Source organism: Numida meleagris, chromosome 5 (genome assembly GCF_002078875.1).
Source record: "Numida meleagris isolate 19003 breed g44 Domestic line chromosome 5, NumMel1.0, whole genome shotgun sequence".
NCBI classification, from domain to species: Eukaryota; Metazoa; Chordata; class Aves; order Galliformes; family Numididae; genus Numida; species Numida meleagris.
The window spans coordinates 4,962,385-4,980,737 of record NC_034413.1 but is presented as its reverse complement, the minus strand read 5'-3'; the positions used below and the strand labels follow the sequence as shown (position 1 = coordinate 4,980,737).

The 18,353-nt window shown below is 38.4% G+C and overlaps 1 protein-coding gene across 1 annotated transcript in view; it reads left to right on the top strand.

Annotated features, from left to right (window-relative positions):
- Positions 1-18,353, top strand: part of PLPP4 (phospholipid phosphatase 4) — a 49,673-nt gene that overhangs the window by 19,938 nt on the left and 11,382 nt on the right. The window contains exons 3-5 of the mRNA XM_021400348.1: positions 2,995-3,085; positions 5,938-6,001; positions 7,471-7,595. Of these exons, the coding sequence (XP_021256023.1) occupies positions 2,995-3,085; positions 5,938-6,001; positions 7,471-7,595 (280 nt within the window). The remainder of the gene's footprint in view (positions 1-2,994; positions 3,086-5,937; positions 6,002-7,470; positions 7,596-18,353) is intronic.

The following is an 18,353-nucleotide window of genomic DNA, read 5'->3' as shown; positions in this document are numbered from 1 at the left end:
GTCATTTACAAAATCTCAAGTGTACACCACATTTCACAATACTGTGGTACCATGGGTATTGCAAGGGTTTATGGTCTACCTGTTTCTTCATAATTCCCCCTATTTCCAGCCAATCTGATCTCAGTGGAGGATGAGAACTTCTGCTGCAGGATTTTACCTCCCAGTGAATGCTGCAGTGCAAGGTTGTGTTGGGGTGGTGGGTCTGCTTTCTGTTTTCATCAGTCCTCCAAGATACAAGGCTAGGAGCCTCTGCCTTATCTGCCTTCATCTGACTTTGCATCAGTTCTGGTTTGTCCCAGGACCCGGTTGGGAAAATGTAAGCATGTCACCAGCAAAATGAGAAAAAAACGGATGGCCTGCCTCTTGTTCTTCCTCCCATCCTTTGATGATACAGGCTTTACAGATAGCTTGCAAGGTGCTGGCAAGAGGAAGGAAAGAACAGCAGAAGAAAATGCTCAGTGGGACTGAGTGGAAAAATAGGTGTGGGCCTAATGCTTTGACCGGTGTGACAAACACCAGTGCCTTATAACTTCCATTATCTCCAAAATACCATGCTGTATTAGTGCACTGCTCTTTTCTTCTTGCTACACTGAAGTAGTCCTGAGGCAAAGGAACGCACTGGATCCTCATATAGTGTGGCTCAGACCACAGCTTTGCGTGCCATGGGGGGTAGAACTGGAGTAGTACTAAATGTGGCTGTCAGTCACAGCAGTCAGATTTAGTACTATACAGTCCCAACTTGCTGTGCACAGTTTGCCAAGTGTGGTGTGTGAGATTCCCTTGTAAAGCAGGATTTCTTCTGCCACACCGTACTCAGGAGGGCTGTGACCAAAGGCACAGTCTAGCAAAAAGCCACTGAAAAATCCTATGAGATCCTGAAGCAAGACAGTATTGTATATCACTGTTGTTCCATGTGCAAATCATGCTGTATGTGGAAGTGGGTTTTATCAAAGTAGATGGAGTACTTCTCTGTGGGATGTGACTTTAGCATATCCTTGGCTTCCCAGGATGAATAATGAATGAGATGGATAGGCTTTTTTGTCTATGTTTCAGCAAAGCAAGGAAATGTGTTGGAATATTTCACTGCTAGAAAATAAAACATTACAGAGATGCATCTGAGGTTAGTGTTGCTCATCCGACTGCTACTAAATCTGCTATGGATATGAGCCATACAGAATCATTTTGTGGAATAAAGGAAAAGGAATCTTTTTGGTAAGCCAAACTTTCTGCGTACATTTCGTTGCAGATAAAAAAACCCTTTCAGCTAATGCTTTTGTGTAAGGAACAGCAACTAGTTCTTCATCTCTCTAAAGGATCCATATGCTTGTAAATTATGAGAAAGTCTGCAGTTTTACTAGATTTCCAAAGATTGATTGTAAAGTGGCTTTAAACAAGTTGCTGCTTGAATTCTATTCTTCACTGACATTTTTTTGCTGGTCCTGCTTGTTCAAAAGATTTCTAACTCCAATAAGCCACATCTACAAGCCTGTCAGCCTGGTGATATTTCAACACGTTCTTCAACCATGGAATGCAGATATTTTTCTTTTTTTCTTTCCTGGTAGCATTCCTTACTTTTTTTGAATAAAAGTAACAATTCTAGGATCTGCTTTAACAATTTTTATTTTATTCTTTGCCTCTGAAAGCAGATATTGAACTATTGTTGAGTGTAGAGAGAAATGAACATTTCTGAAGAAGTAGCATAAGCTAGCTTAAAACTTCCTTCTGTCTCCAGACTGTGTGAGTTTCAGTGAAAGTTATGTTTCTTTTGCAAAAATCTGTGGCTTTCTTTCTAAATGTACGAAAAAAGGAGACCAGACTGCTTTAATCCACATGGCTCACAGAGTTAGATAATCTTCTGCAGATGCAGATGCAGCTGAGGGGAATCTTGTCCAAGAACCACTACCAAAATAATAGGTGCAGTGCATTTTCGTGCTGAGTATTAATAAACGTGAAAAGTATAGAATGAGGATTAGGATTAATCTGTGTCATAAAAAGAAGAAAGGAATCATTGATCGTTGATCATAATTCATGGTCTGAATCAGTGTCTCTGTTTTTTATTTCAGTGGGGAAGTAAGTAGTGGTTCAGTCTCAGTAAAGACAGCATAATCATAGTAAGGCTTTGGTTCCCCCCTCCCCCAGTGCCATGTACAACTTACTTTTTGCCTCATTTAAAAGTAGTCATTTTCATTTTTCTGCAAGAGCTAGAAGGCTTTTGAAGGACCTTGATTTGCTTTTAAAGAAATGTGATTGTGAAAAGGTTTGTAGATTCCAGAAAGGAATTGGTCAATCTTGCCTACCAGGCTGCCTTTTGCCTCTGTGGTTGAAGGTCTGAAGCAAAAAGGATAATGGAAGGACCAGTTAGGAACAAACTCATAGTTTAAATGGGAGACTACTAATGATAAACTCCTTGATATTATAGTTGGGAGAACCTGCATCTGCAGAGAAACCTGGGATGAGAGGACGGCCTGCAATGTGTTAGCATTGCACTAGTTGAGATGCATTAGAGTTAACAGGCATGATTCATGTCACTCATCAACTATAGTCCAAATTGTTCTATGCTAATGCAGATGCTCTTCCAAAAATCGAATATGGTATTGGATTGCATAGGGTCTTGCTGAGAGCACAGACTGCTTGGACTGCCTCCTGGAGCAATGCTTAGCGTGGAAAAATGTATAGGATCTCTATGGATCAGAGTGTGAATTTAGGGCAGTTCAGAGAACTGAGAGTTTGTTGGTTTTTTCATTTATGAAGCTGACACTTTAAATGTAGCTCCAGGCAATTACAAATCAATTAGAGCTCAAAATTTTATTACACTTCTAATGTATTCGTTGCCCTGTAGTTGCAAAGACGAATCATCCCACTTTGCTTGAGGTCAAGAGCTTGATAAAGATCATTCAGCCTTCCAGTTTAAATGGAGCTAACTGGAACTAATTATTAGTCAGTTGGTCCGAAAAGTAATCCATGCTCACACACAATATTTGTTATCTCTTACAGGCAATTTCATTCCTTACGCCACTGGCAGTCATCTTTGTGGTGAAAATAATCCGGCGGACAGACAAGACTGAGATTAAAGAGGCTTTCTTAGGTAACGTATGTCATATTTCAAGATGGAAAATGTGTGATAGTTCTCAGAGATCAATTCCAGTTGTAGTTTGAGCCACGAAGAAAACCTATCTCCATTGCAGTCCATTAGAGTGGGTTTCAAAGCAGCTACAGCTGCAAGCCATGTTACAGAAGTCTTTGATTTTATGTATGCTTCTAAATGTACAAATTGTATGCCTTAGTTCTACGGTCTAGCTAGCAAAGGCCAGAATTTGATTAGTTTGATTAGCACTTAATCCTGGACTGTGAACTGCTACGGCTGTGTTATGGGTGAGATCTAATTCCAGTTGTAGGCAGCAGCCTCCAACACTGGGAACTGCCAATGTGTTTATGGCATTGTGTGGGTATGTGAAATATTCCTAACTCCATAATTCTGTGTTTTGCCCTTGAATTTGTTGGATTTTAGATCATAAGGTCAAACTGAGATCAGCCTTGCCTTAGCTAGGCTGGATATAAATGGCACTACATATCTGCCTTTTTTAGACCAGGCTGTGTTCTTACAGCTTGTTCTTTCTCCAGGTGCTCTAACACAAGTGTGAGAAGATCCCAGTTTTGATTTGGCTTCTGACAGTCATTTGTAGTAAATTCTGAAATGACTTATAGTGATATTTTACTGTCAAGTCTATTCAGTCCAGATAACCTTGATTAATAAAATGCATACGGTAACAGTGCTGAGTTTCACCTTTTGTGGTGTGAGAAGGAAAGGAGCTTTTGGATTAATTTCTTTGTCAATTTTTCTCACCTTTTTTAAAAGGGGCTTTTGTTTTTTTCTGTTGTTGTCTTCTGTTATGATTCCCTCTATAGTGCCCATGAGGAATCTCTGTTCTCAGGTCCATGCTCCCTCCTGTTCTCCCCCTACCCAAACTTTAAGGAAACCCCAACCTTGATGTTCTGTTCTGCAAGGTATCCCTGTTCAATGGGTGCCATAAATGTAGAACTCCCTGTGGCTTAATTATGCTCAAGTATACTGTACATTAGTTTGATTCAATATATTAACGTGCCTGGTGATGTGAAGCTGATAGGAAGATTCATTAATTGATAGCCTTTCTGGTTTGTGATCTAGCACGTGTTCATAATGAATGAACAAGAAATACCTCAAAAGGTGAATTTCTTTAGGAATGAATGGTTAAAAGGATGTGAAAATGCTTTGCTCATCACATAGGTGTTAATATAAAAAAGCTGATCCAATGCATCAAGGCTAAGTCAGCTTCCTCTTATAGGTGCCCTTAATCCTTTCTCTCGAAGTGCCTGTCTCTTTGGCATAGTTATGCACCTTGTGGTGGGCAGTGAAAATGTCATTTTTTTTTTTTGCCAGCTTCACACAGACATCTGATAATTAGGTTGCCATTGTAAACAGTATGCAACAGTGGAAGAAGCATGGTTCATTCAGATATGTCGCAAGCAATCAAGACATGGCTTAATGAAAAGGGTAAACTTTACTGCTTGTCTTTCAAAGCAGGTATCTCTGCATTTACCATTTTTTAAAATAGTGGATGTAGGGCTGTGACAAAGCTGTTCATATGCATTTGATTTTTTGGAATTTTGCGTGTTACTCATGACATGTGATCACTTTAAATAACCAAGAGAAAACAATTGAGAGGAAAAAGAGCATGGGCATGAGTCGTCAACTGTTAACATAGGTACTGAAAGTGGAAGACTGTTTAGAACAATATCACTATCTCTAGAATTTACTTGTTCCTTTGTTTTCGCTGGCAGCTATTGTTAAAATCTGAAAGTCTGAGAACCCTTATTTTGTTCTGATGGAGGACCTCTTTTTTTTCTTTTTTCTTCTTTTTTTTTTCTTTTTTACCTAAAGAAAGATCCTATAACACACATCTTTATGATCTATAATATCCTCAGGCAACAATTTTATGGAGGTAGTATGAATGTTGCTGAAGTGCAGCATCTGGGGCAGCAGTCCAATGGGAAAATTGCTCACGTAGCTGTCACAAATAAAAGCTCTATTGCTGTAACTGTTCTGGAAATCAAAGATTTGCCTGATTTATTTACTTTTTTTTTTTTTTCTGATGAGGAATAAAATTCAGTGATGCGTGTCCTGCAACAGCGAGCTACACTGAGGACAGCAACGCTGGGTTAGATTTATACTAAAAGAGAGTGGATCTAAGTGCCACTGAAATCAAGGCAGAGATATCTTCAGGCTTTAGATATGGTTATTGGGAAAGTCTAGGGACTTGGCGTGTAAGTACAAATAAATAATATCATCCAGTCATTCCTAGCATGAGAGCTCCTGTTTATTACTCCGGTTTTATTAGGAAACTTGGTGAATGCTGGGAGAGAATATGCAGAAAATATTGAGATTTTTAGTCAAAACATCTGCATCCTTTTGAAAGAAAAGTAAAAAATCATTCAGTTCTCATTTTAGCCAAAAGGCTGTTCTTCAGCTTTAAAGTAGACCGTTTAATTGGGTCATGCATATGCACGTGCCTGTGTGTTTGTATTTATGTATATGTAACTTTAGAAGAGGCGTACACAGGAATTCTTGACCAAAAGAGCATAAAATTTTCATTTAGTAAATTACAAAACTGATAAACACAGAACTTGATTCTCTAATTACTGTGTTGCTAATTGATGGTTTATGTCTGTGCAAATGGCATAATAGGAAGATCAGGTTTTGAAGAGCAAAAGCATAACAAAGTAAGTTGTGTGATGCTTTGGGGCCTACGCTAAGTATGGGTAAATCAGAAAAAAATACTGTTGGTTTCAGAGCTCATTCAGTTTTCAGTCTGTAAATCAAATGCTGTAATGCTACCTTATATAGCTAGGTATTTATGTTGCTATTATTCTGTTGTTTTTTTTTTTCATTCTGTTTTGTAGCTGTTTCCTTGGCTCTAGCTCTGAATGGAGTCTGCACAAATACTATTAAATTAATAGTGGGAAGGTAAGTCCTGTCATATTATAAATGATGGCTTTAACTTTTAAAGAAACTAAGACAGAGTTGACAGGTACAATACATCTTAATAAAAAGACAACTGCTGCTCCAAAGCAGCAGGGGCCCCTGGAAAACTGTCCTTGCCCTGCTCCAGGTGTTGTATAACTTCATTACGTGACATCCAACTGTGATAGCAGTGTGTACCGTTGTGTTTTGTTATTTGTTTGACCAGTTGGTGGATCCAGACAAATGAGGAGTTTGAAAGGACAGATGTGAGCGTATACCAGTTCATTATATTGGTAACGCAGAAGAGTCACAGTATGTGGGAGTTTAGCCTGTAGTCTGCTGACATAAAATCAGCTGAGCCTTGATATAACCCACTGCCTGCGTTTTGTGTGAAGTGTGCTGCTCAATGTGGTAGCAGCAGACCTTGGAGCTAAGCAGTGAGCACACTCCTAGGTAGGCTATTTTTTAAGAGAAGCATAAATTTGAATGAAGGAACCAAAAAAAAAAATTATAGCAAGCAAATTTTCTTGGAAAATAATTTTCAGGTAGTTTTTGGCTCTTTATCAGAAATTCAGCTGAAAGGTGTATAACTGACTTGAATTTGTACACCATTTAACTGAATCCAGTGCTACATTTCTTGTTTTGCTTCAGCTGTATTGCAACCTTAAGTATTTATGCTTGGTTTCGGATGGATCCTCTCTGCTACAGAGCTGATGCCCTGACAGTAACGGTACTTGGCACTGTTATTTTAAGGAGTGCTTTTGCAGTGTAATTAAGAATGTCTGCACCATCTTCTTCATGCAGACGTGAGCTCATTTTGCCTGCACTCCAAGGCAGCTAGCTGCTCTGTCAGCTTGTCTGTGAATGTGGTCATTCACCTTACTTCTTTGCAAGGTTGATTAGCTCAGTCAGTATGACACCAGCCGAACCTACATGCTACTACTCAGCTCAGAGCAGGGGCAAAAGAAGCTTGGTTTATTCAGTGCATATACAGAGGCAGCATGGGGGCTGGCAATAGAAACTGGTGGTTGTTTTGGTGACAGTTCCATAACCTAAGCTGTCCTGTTCTCAACCAAGTGTATCAGCGAGACCTGCGCAGCTTCGTGGGGTTGCTACACTACTTTTCTCTGTCATTGGAAGTCTTATGCAAGACTGATTGTTCTAGGGAGGTGTAGCCTTACATACTCATTTTCAGAACTGAGATTCTGTGTGCTCTTTGAAATTAAACATGCTGTGAGGAGAGACAGGATGCAACTTGTATGCTGCACTGGAAGACTCCCTAAGAGAGCCTGCCTGCAAAAATTTTGCTTTAAATTGATTATTCCAGAAAAATGAAACGCTTCTGCTTCTGTGTTAAAAGCAGAAAGAAATGTACTCTATATACTGAAATAGGCAGTAAATGTAATAATCACTTTGAGGTTTATTTGTTACTACAGCATTTATATGTTTAATATCCATGGTGTTTTTTGTAGACCGCGTCCCGATTTCTTTTACCGCTGCTTTCCAGATGGAGTAATGAACTCTGAAATGCACTGCACAGGTGATCCAGATCTGGTGTCTGAAGGCAGGAAAAGCTTCCCGAGTATCCACTCTTCCTGTAAGTTCATTCAGATGCAGTGCTTCTTTTGTGAAAAGCTGTACTATCTATGTTTTGGAATGACTCTTCCTTTGTTAGATTGTGAGCCTGGTTTTTGCTAGAGGGGAACTTCTGTCTTCGGTCACCACAAATTTCCCTCTGCTTATCTTGAAAACCACCTGAGAGCCATAGCAGGACTATCAGTAGAGTGAAACGTTGCTCAACGTTAAAGAAAACTGTGTGGTTCTGAAGGGATACCTGTTTCTTAATGCAGGCCTCTTTGTGCATCCTGTGCTTATATAGGAAATATTGTTATATTCCACTGAAATCTGGAATGTGGCAGAGTGTGTTTGACTGACATAGTTTTGACAAGTTCAAGGTAATATCTTTCAAGCACTAGATCTACTAAAACAGATTTCTCTTTTTTTTTTTTTTAAATATTCTATTACTAAAATGCTTTTCTTCATGGGAAGTTACATGCTTGGAGGTGAAAGGGATAGGAAGGAATACACAGAGATCATGGTGCATCATGGTGGTGCTGTTCAACATAATGAACTGGGTACAAGATGAATTCAAGAACTCCCCACAGCTTTAGAAGTTATCAGAATTTGCTGGTAGAAGAATGAATCATTCATTCCCTGTTTTCTTACTCTTGACAATATCCACGTTATCCACATGGGATATTATGGGATGGTTCATGATGGAGGTCAGCTGCTCCTAGCTGATGCTGTAAGCTGGCAGACATTTAGGTGACTTTGTGAAAACTCACATCTGATTAAATTAATTATATTAACTCAGATGTTACAAAGGTTTCTTCCTCTGTCTTACGGAACTGACTTCTAGAGTGTTTTATGCCAGGAGATCTAATGGAACTTCTTATGATGTGTAAAATAACTTGATTATTGCAAGGTTGGGTTTTTTTTGCGTTTTTTTTTCTATTTTTGGCTGGTATGGTTCAATTCTTGCACTGTTCTGTTACTGAGAACTGCCGGTTTAGTACCACTGAGGCAAACCCTTGGAATTTATTTTCATGATCTTCTTTCAAACAAATAACTTCCAAGTTGTCTGACTGAACAGAGTTACATAACAAGTCGCTTAATGAGATGAATGGAGTTCTAGGCTGATTTTGTTCCCTTTTTCTTGTTTGAGTCCCAAATAGATAAGAGAGTAGTAGATGTTTGTGGCAAACTTACAAGCTTTATAGTCCTAAGTGGTAAAGCAACTCAGCTGTGTCAAATTTTGTTTATTAGCTTTGATTCCCATTAGAGAGACAGTAACAGATTATATCCTATGCCATTTAGAACAAATGGTACTTATTGCTATCTTTAGACTGTCTTCTGATGCTGACTGTCACACTTAATTGCAGTTCTCTTGGTTCACTGTGTAACAACAAAGGCTTAAAATAAGTGGAAGTACACACTGATGTATCTAGAATGTACAGGTTACCCCACAGTAAACAGCAAATGTTATAATTGCTCACTTTATTGGAGTGTAGCAGTTTACTCCTTAGGGCTGCAAAGTTTAAGCTGGGGAGATGCTTTTGGGTTTGCTCAGTCTGGAAGCAGCCTGTGTGTGTAGCATGCTCTGGTTAGCTCTGATCCTTGTCAGAGTTCTCTTACCAAGGCTGCCTGTCACCCAGCAGAGTGTGTTGTCCCCGTGCCAGTGGGGCAGCTCACAGAACGCATTGAGATTTTACTTGTAACCACCATTGGTTTTATCAGCACTGAGTTATGTTGCTGCAGCTCACAGAAAATTCAGTAGGAGCAGTATGGTGGCCCGGTGGATTTAGATAAAAATTATGAGTGGCTTTCCCCTTCTCTGACTAGAATAATATTAGCATGTGGCTGAGTTGACTTTATTTCCTGCTGCAAAGCCTTTTATTATCATGTGATAAGAATGAAGAGACATTATATATGCAGTACCTATTATCTGTTGGTAAGTGTATGTGAGATTAAGGCAATTCTGAAGTTGCTTGAAGTACTTGACTATTTGAAGCCTGATGTTATAATATTTAAGTATGACATGACTGTGTGTATTGGATCCATGCATATTTTAGTCTCCCAATGGAGAAGGAAACAACTGCAAGTTGATATTCATAGAATGCTACCTCCTTCTTCTGTGTAGCAAAATTATTTAGATGGAGATTTTTTCATTAGTATTTTATCAAGAATAATTTACACTTGTGGTGATATTTATTTTCTTGCTAGACTGAAGTACAGAAGATGTTATTGTGGGAAACACCTTACACTGTCTTCCTGGATGTGTGAAGAGATGAGGATGTTCAGGATATTGTAACCTCTGTTCAGAATTTATTTTTGCAGTCTTTCACTTTGTGTAATATGTAAACTACATTTCCTTTGCCTTTGTAAAAAGTAAAATAAAATAAATATTATTCTCTCAGCTGTAAAAATTTACCCTTTCTGCCTTCTTAATGTGTTGTTAATTGCAGGCTTTCCTTCCATAAATTCAGTCCAGGATTTTTTTGTTTCCTTTGCTACTTTTTCCCTTCCTACAGCATGAGATCACTACAGGATAAAGTGAAGGAGTTCCATTCTTCATATTTCTGTCATCCTCTGTTTGGTGTGGAATTTGTGAAGTGACAGCAAAAATGTTTCTGTTACTGTTTTTGTAGTTGGTGTTTGTTTTCTTCCTGTTTTCAAGGCTGCAGAAATTTAAATGGGGAGGATGGGGGTTGACATGTACCTCTTCTGGAGTTACAGTTAAAAGTAGCCAGCTGTAGTTTGGTATTTTCTACTTAACTGGAACACGTGAAGAAAGTAAATCACAAGTGAAGGCTTCCAGACAGCCTGTATAGAAAGATTAGAAGCTTTAGTTGAGAGCCATTTCCATCATGAAACTCATTTTTCTTACAGCGTTCCTTGGACAGGCTGTCAATCAAAGGCTTCTTTATATCAGGATCTGAAGTGTCAGCCATGCAAAATGTGGCCTTTAACATGAAAGTCTGTGTTGCTGTGACTGTTGTATGATATAAATGTAGTATAGAGATGTATAACAGCAGTGGCAGTGCTGGCACCCCCAGATGGCCCGACCTGACCTTGTGTACTCAATAAAAATGTTGTGAACTACCTGTGTTCCTCTTGTGCCTTGAAGGAAAGTTCAGTCTCCTCATTAGAGCACAGATGATTTTTTTTTTTTTTTTGTATTTTTTGGTGGGTTTTTTGGCTTAAATTCCCTTGTCTTCATCTCTGCGTGCCAAGTAGCATATGTAAAAACAAATAAGAAAATGTGTGGAGCACAGACTGTTTTGTAAAGTGAGAGACTTTCAGACAGATGTGAACTGTATCGCTGCCTGAAACAAAGGAGTCATTTCAAATAGGATAAGAGGTTTTAAGCCCTTTGTGTTCATACCCCATTAGGTGAAGAAGCAAAAAATGCAAGCTCAAATCTAAAAATTTTACAAGTTTTTGCAGCTGTTTTACAAAATGAACTGCAGATCTGTACCTGGTATACTATGGTTAAGATAGAAGAAGTGATGGTCCTAACACAGAGGCAGATGAGAAGAAGGCTATGACCACTAAGGTAGTTGTGATGTTGCCATCTCACCAATCAGGTGTCTGTAAGATGGGGGAGAACTGAAGGGGCAAATTCTCTTCCCACTCTATGGTCCTGACAATATCACAAATATGAGCTAGTCCTATCAAATATTGTGGGTTGTGTGTAGTTCTTATTTTGTATATTTTTCGTACCTTGAATGATAAAGCTCATTCAAGCCCTTGATACCTGGCTATGCAACACACAAACAGAAATGAATAAAACAAAAAATTCATGGAAAACTTGTACATGTATGGCCTTTGGGAATATCTGCTGCCATCTGTCTCTTTCTGGAAGGTTTGACCAGAAAGTAAGGTACCCTGAGATCTTACAGAATTAGACCTGCAAACATACTTTGCCTTTCAGATATATGCATAGTCACAGACAATGAAGGTAGTAAGGCCTTCTTGTATCATTTATAGTATGTCAGTTCATTGCCATATGCAGATGATTCATGACAAATTTAAAAAACATAAAAACCTTTTGTTACGTTAATTTTAAACATCTTGAATTGTAGCATTTTCCTACAGCTGAAAATTAGCTTGATTGGCACGTGATTTGTGAGCTCCCTTTAGGATAAATACCTCCCTCTGATCTAATCTTGAGCCACCTAATCAGATATTTCTTTTCTGATCTTGGTGTCTCATTTCTAATTGCTCTGAATTCATCATGCCAGTATGATTTTCCTCTATTAAGCTCCAGTTGAATATTATGTTGAATATTATGGTTTACTACACGCTCCAGTAATTTTCTGCATAGTTTTTTTTTTTTCTTGTCATTGTAACTTCCTTTTCTCATCAAGTTTACTAATAAGGGGTCCAGAAAGTATTTTTGGGCTACTGCACTGTGAAGCTCTCTGGGTATCAAATCACATGCTTATGTAGTTCACTGGATATATTTGGACTATTTGTATGCTGACTGGTAATTGATTTTTAAAGCACTATTTTCCAGGACAGCAAGTAGATTTCTAGAGGTGGAGAAGTTGTACATTGTGTTGAACATTGTCCAAAGAAGGGCAACAAGGCTTGTGAAGGGCTTGGAGAATATGCCCTATGGGGAGCGACTAAAGGAACTGGGGCTGTTTAGTCTGGGGAAGAGGAGGCTGAGGGGAGGGGAGACCTCATTGCTCTCTTCAAATACCTGAAAGGTGATTGCAGTGAGAGCGGGGTTGGTCTCTTCTCACTGGTAACAGGACAAAGGGAAATGGACTCAAATTGCATCAAGGGAGATTTAGGTTGGATATCAGGGACAAACTTCTTTACAGAAAGGGTTGTTAAGCACTGGAACAGGCTCCCCAGGGAGGTGGTTGAGTTCACCATCCCTGAATGCGATTTAAAAACTGTTTGGATGTGGTGCTCAGGGACATGCTTTAGTGGTAGGTTGTTAGAGTTAAGGTAGTATGGTTAGGTTGAGGTTGGACTTCATGATCTTGAAGGTCTTTTCCAACCTGAGCAATTCTATGCTTCTGTGATTGCGTATATGATGAAAGAAGACAGTAGTTAGCTCAGGGAGTGGAGAGTTGCAAGTTGAGGGATACTGTAAAAGATATGAAGAAAAGTTATCACGGAAAGCTTGTTTTAGAAGCACAAATTCATAAAATCCACATCTTTTTCCGATCATTATCTACAGTTAAATCCCCTAAGCCCCTGTGAAGATATTGGTTTAAAATTATGAATCCAGATCATCTTCTCAGGTTGGTGGCACCAAGTTTTGCACACAGAGCTCTGAATCAGAGGGAGAAAGACCTGCCTCATGGCATTTTAACTGCGTCTTTGACCCAGAGTTCGTTGTTTAAATGAAGATAAGCCACCAATACCACGTACAAATGTGCTGCAAGTATATTATGGGTTTTGTTTATGTTATGTGGCATCCAGCCAAGGATGAGTCTTCTGAGCCTATGGCTATGAATGCTGTGATCTGGGATGGTGGAGGGTTGAGAGAAACAGCACAGCGAGGTCAGTGTAGGACTCCTACTGTCATAACCTGAGTTCTCTTTCATGTCTTGAGTCATCAGTATTGGGTAGTCATAAGAAAATATTTTTCTGAGAGTATTAAACTGCTAAACCTATGTCTATTTTGTATCTCTTTCAGACCACAGCATGCAAATACCTCACAATCTTCATAGACAGGAAGGAGAATAATAAACAAATGGTCAACTTGTATCTTTTTGTTGACGCCATTTTCTATTAGAAATTCTACTTTGACAAGAACTGTTTCTTTTAAACTGTGATTTTTTTTTTTAACAGCTTGCACTTTCCATACAAAAATGACCTATGTGATGATGCCATTACTTAGGTAATTAACATTTTCAGTGGCCAGATTTGCAAGGGTTTCAAATTTCAAATTGTAACATTGCAGGGAATTGATTTTTGAGTTTCCTTATTCAGAGTGAGCCTGGTTTCAGGTATAAACTCATCACAGATTAAGGTGAATGTCCATTTCCCATGTGGAGGGTAACTTTACTTATGAAAATCAATGCCAGAACTGAATTAGCTGGAGAATTCTGTTCTATTAATATTTGTTGTTACTGCATCAAATAAATGATCGGCAAACAAAGTTAATGGAAGCAGTAACCAAAGAATTAGGACCTTAATACCCACTGTGCACTTCACTATAGCTACTGCCTTTAAGAAAACTTTGCAAGTGGAGCATGTAACACAATGTACATTCTATTTATATTAAAAATAGGATGTGTACACTGTAAGAGTATTGAATGTGAGGTCATCTGTGCTTATTTGGTGGGAGAAAGAACAGTGTCTGTAGGAAAGAAAGTACAAACAATAATAGGAAAAAAAAAGGGGGTCATTATTTTCTGCTGGCCTAATAAATGAGATTATATCCTTGGACTGGTTCTGAATAGTAATTTTCTACTTTAAGTAGCCAGATTCCATTATGAATGACTGCAGTAATTGCTCAGCCTGTTGTAACAAGCTTAAAAAAATACAGGGAAAATTCTGCAGAGATTCTCCAGCCCTATCTGTGACCAAGGAGAGAGAGGAGTCTCAGCTGCCTTTTCTCATAGCATTTCCATGTCTTCCTTCCTAAGCAAGATCAGCCCTCACCTCCTATTAGGAGTATATAAGCCTTTCCCTCTGACTCTGGCAGAAACAGAGTTACTGTGTTAGCTTCCAGGTATGGCCTTAAGTAAGATTCTTCAGAGAGTGAAAGGCACGGGTCTGGAAAGTGCACGTAGTGCTGGTGTTTGCATTTAATAGCTGTCGTTGAATGCAGGTGGCAGTAGGGGGAATCACAGTGTGCACCACATCCCTTACAGAATATCTCATCTTGTTCTGGAATGGCAGTACAACTTCAGAGGCAGTGTTCAGGGTAGAGTTATCCTATCCAGAATGTGGGAGGTGAATTCCAAGAGCTTCAGCTCCCCCATTTTCTAGAAGATTCAACGGTTAATTTCCACAAGCTATCAAGACTATTTGTTGAATTACTCAGATGCCAATTTATCGAGCAGCTCTAATGCGTATTATTGCATTAAACGAGGTGGCTATTTAGCTGCCTATTTTCTTCGTAAAAAGATACAGCCATGTAGGTATGCTGTTCTTCTTTGTCAATACCATTTATCTGCCTGAGGATATACCAAATCTTAAGGCAAAAGGGAATGTTTTTCCCTTTTGCCTTTCCATCAATTTCTCTGAAAACAGTAGGCTTGCATTCAAGCTGTATGAGGGGTCTTTGCTTCTCAGCAGCACGCAGCCTTTTTCATTAAGATGGCTGTAAGAACTGAGGTGCTATGTCTCTCTGCTGTCTAGCAACATTCACCAGACCTTCTGGAAGAAAACTTGAAAGTAGAACTTGAAGTACTGTAATTCTTCACAGTAGCATGTTATTTAGCGTTATCAAGGCCTACATGAAAAATCAGAAAATTGTAACTAAATTGTGCCAGATAAGCCTGTTTCTTTCTCAATCTTGAGTCTATGATTTGCTGATTTGCAGTCCACTCTAATTTGTGATTCACGTAGGGAACCAAAAGGTTTTAGGTGGCTTTTTTTGTTTTGTTTTTCCTAATCTCTAGTTCATATAATAGAGGGAATTTAGGAATAGTTTGAGGTTTCAAAGGAGAGTAAGCAAAAAAAGGGTTATCATCTTGCATCTTAGGTCATTAATGATGAGTAGAATGAATGGCTCTTAAGAGTTGATATGGTTCTTCAAGAGCTGGAGAACTAAAGTTAAAGAAATGAACTGGAAGTAAGAGTCTCTGAATTTGACTCGGATAAACAAGTTTTTGTAGCAGCTGTTGCTGCTTCTTGGTTGTTACAGCTGTTTTTTCTTCCTGGTCATTACAGCTGAATTTTCTTTCATCAGTGCAGCGGAAAAGCTTTCAGACTAATTCTCTCCTTTCTTTTGCCTGACCTTAAGCTTTCAGTAAAGTTGAGGTATATGCTTGATTTCATAGCCTGGAGAAAAGGTTATGGTATTGTAGACTTCTGCTGTGTGCAATGCTAAGACCATTGTTCTTCTGAGTGACCTGTTCGGTAAAAGAGACTTTGAGTTACACTAAGGATCTGAATATCAATTTTGGTCTGTGAACTATGATGACAGCTCTTCTCTGGAGCAAAATGGGTCAGAAAGCTCAAGAGAAATTCAAAAATAAGTGTATCAGCTCAGACCTGAAGTTGGAGGAGGCTGGTACGTAGGTTTCTGTGATTTATGTTGTTCAGGAATTAGAGTATGAAGCTCAGTTTTTGAGAGGGTAAATTTCTAAATCTTTAGAGACTCTGGGTAAGACTTTCTGTGGCAACATTTTCACTCTGATCGGGAGTATGCTGTTGAAGCTGTTATGACAGATCCCTCTTGCAGCACAGTGGTTCACATTGTGTTATGCTGTTGGAGACGATGCTAAGAGTAAACCAAAAAAATCAATAAAACCCTCCAAACTGAATGGAATGGCTAAAATGTTGGGCACCCTTATATAGAGGTGTCTGACTGATTTATCAGGTTATAGAAAACTCAGTAATAAAGTTATCTGAAAATGTGAATTTAGGTTGATGAAAACAAGGAAATATTAAAAATCTCTTGAGATAAATCCTGTGCAATAAATGGCATGAAATCAAGATTGTAATTTATGCCAGAATGAGGGAAGTGCAGAGCATCTACAGAAAGTCCCATTTGGGTTTTGCTATTACTGTCAGTTCTAGATAGAAAGAAATCAGCTATTACAGATAAGTGAGTAGCTAAGTAATATCTTTTTTCCTCCCTCGTGCAGAGAACTGAGCAAATAATGAAGCCACTGCTTTATCTTACAAACCCTATACATAAAATATTTATGCAAAACATTTTTAAAGTGAATGCTGCTTTGTAGCAGTCAACTGATTTCCTGTATTTTTCTGGTGATTTTTCTCTTGAGACTTTTAGTTCTCACTTGTTTCAATGTAAACTAAGGGTGATTTTAGAATTTTCTGCATTCTGAACCAGCAGAAAGTTTTGGAAAATGAGTGTGTTGGAAGTTCCATATCATGTTGAAAAACCGTACAAGTTGGACACGCAAATGAAATTGCTGGTGAATAATCGCATAGGAGGTCTCTTTAAAATATCCTTTGTAGGGGGAGAGGGAAAAGTCCATGGGTAGTTGTACTGAGAGAGTTAAATAAGGAGATCAGAATGGTTCAGATGTTTTTGATAGCAAAGCATATTCTACAGACTCGGGTGTACGTGTAATTTAAATTGGTGAAGGGTGCTCAGTGATGCAGTAAGTTCTCTGTCATGCTATTAGTTATTTTATTCTGCATTTTATTAACCCATCTTCTCTGCCTTGCCTGCTCTGGATGTCTTCCTTTATTAGTTCCTTGAAATTAGTAACTTTGTGGGGATGAATGCAGCAAGATCCTGTCTTGAATAATGGAACTATGAGATGCTGTAAATAAGAAAAAAGCCTGAAATAGGAGTTCAAACAGGTTTATGTTGTAAATATCTCTTATAGTCAGAGTAGGAGACTTCTGGGTGTAAACCTGTCATCTTAGGTGAAGAAAATCATAATTGTTCAAAAAAAAAAAAAAAGAAAAAAAAAAAAGCACTTTTGATGTTGACAGGTAGATTGCTTATTATTTCATTTCTCCTTTATTTCTAAAATTGGCTGTTCTGCTGGGAGTGTTAATGTATATTTGTGTAGTATTTGTGGTGTGTCTTGCTGTGTCACTAAAAAAAATCCCCAAACACCACAGAAACAGGAGGAGGCAGAGGCTGGAAAGTATTATGTCTCTGAAGGGAACAGTAGACAGCCACTTTCTCTTCCCCTTTTTCGGTAAGAAACTGAAATTAGTCAGTTTTAGAAAATAAAATATTTTTACATTTTAAAAGACATTCATTTATTTGAAAAAAATAAAATGGTTTGTTTGATTCAGAGTGAAGAAATTATTGAATTTCGATAGAATTGTTTGCTATACTGTGATAATTTATATCAAATATTACTGCAGTACATGTAATTATAGTTGGGTATTTAAATTTGAACTGTTAATTATCTTTAGCTAGCAATTTCATGGAGGATAATCATATTTCCTTCAGTTGAGAGTGAGCATTTTAAGTAACAGATGAGCTACAAGCCACAGGTTTTTGGCAGTAATTGCTGCTATTCCCTATTTTCAAGATAAATCTCTTAATTAACAACGGTATAGCAGTGCCTCTTTGAAATATTTCATCCTCTTATAGAAGTATCTAGAGAAGTAAGGAATAAATGTCTTAGACAAGAAGAAAAAAGGCCCCCCGTGGGGTTTATTGGCTTCTTAATTTAAACTGTAAGTATACTCAGGAATGTTTGTGTTTCAGGTTTTTACCTCTTTGACATATTTACCTCTCAGCACTCAAAGGCTGTTTGAATTCATGAGGGGCTTATGAGACAAACTCTGTAAAGCTTAGTTCTCCAGCACTACTATTAAATCAACTCCTGCTAATCCGTTTGAGATTCAGATTATGTACATCTCAAACAGATCTCCAAAAGACTTATTTTTCTTGAACTAAAAATACAAACAAGCAACAACTTTTACAGCAAACTCCTTGATGCTCCCTACCATACTGCATTGTGTGCTTGGTGGAAACACTCCAAACCTCTGCTATAAAACATTTCTGTCCACCAAAATCCTCTTCAGATTGTGGACTGTATTTTGACTGTATTTCACATGCTGATCCATATGTCCAAGAGAGACCGATGCAACTACCCGGCATGATAACTGACAGAGCAAGTAGTTGAGCAGTATGTGATCCATTTACAAGGACAATACT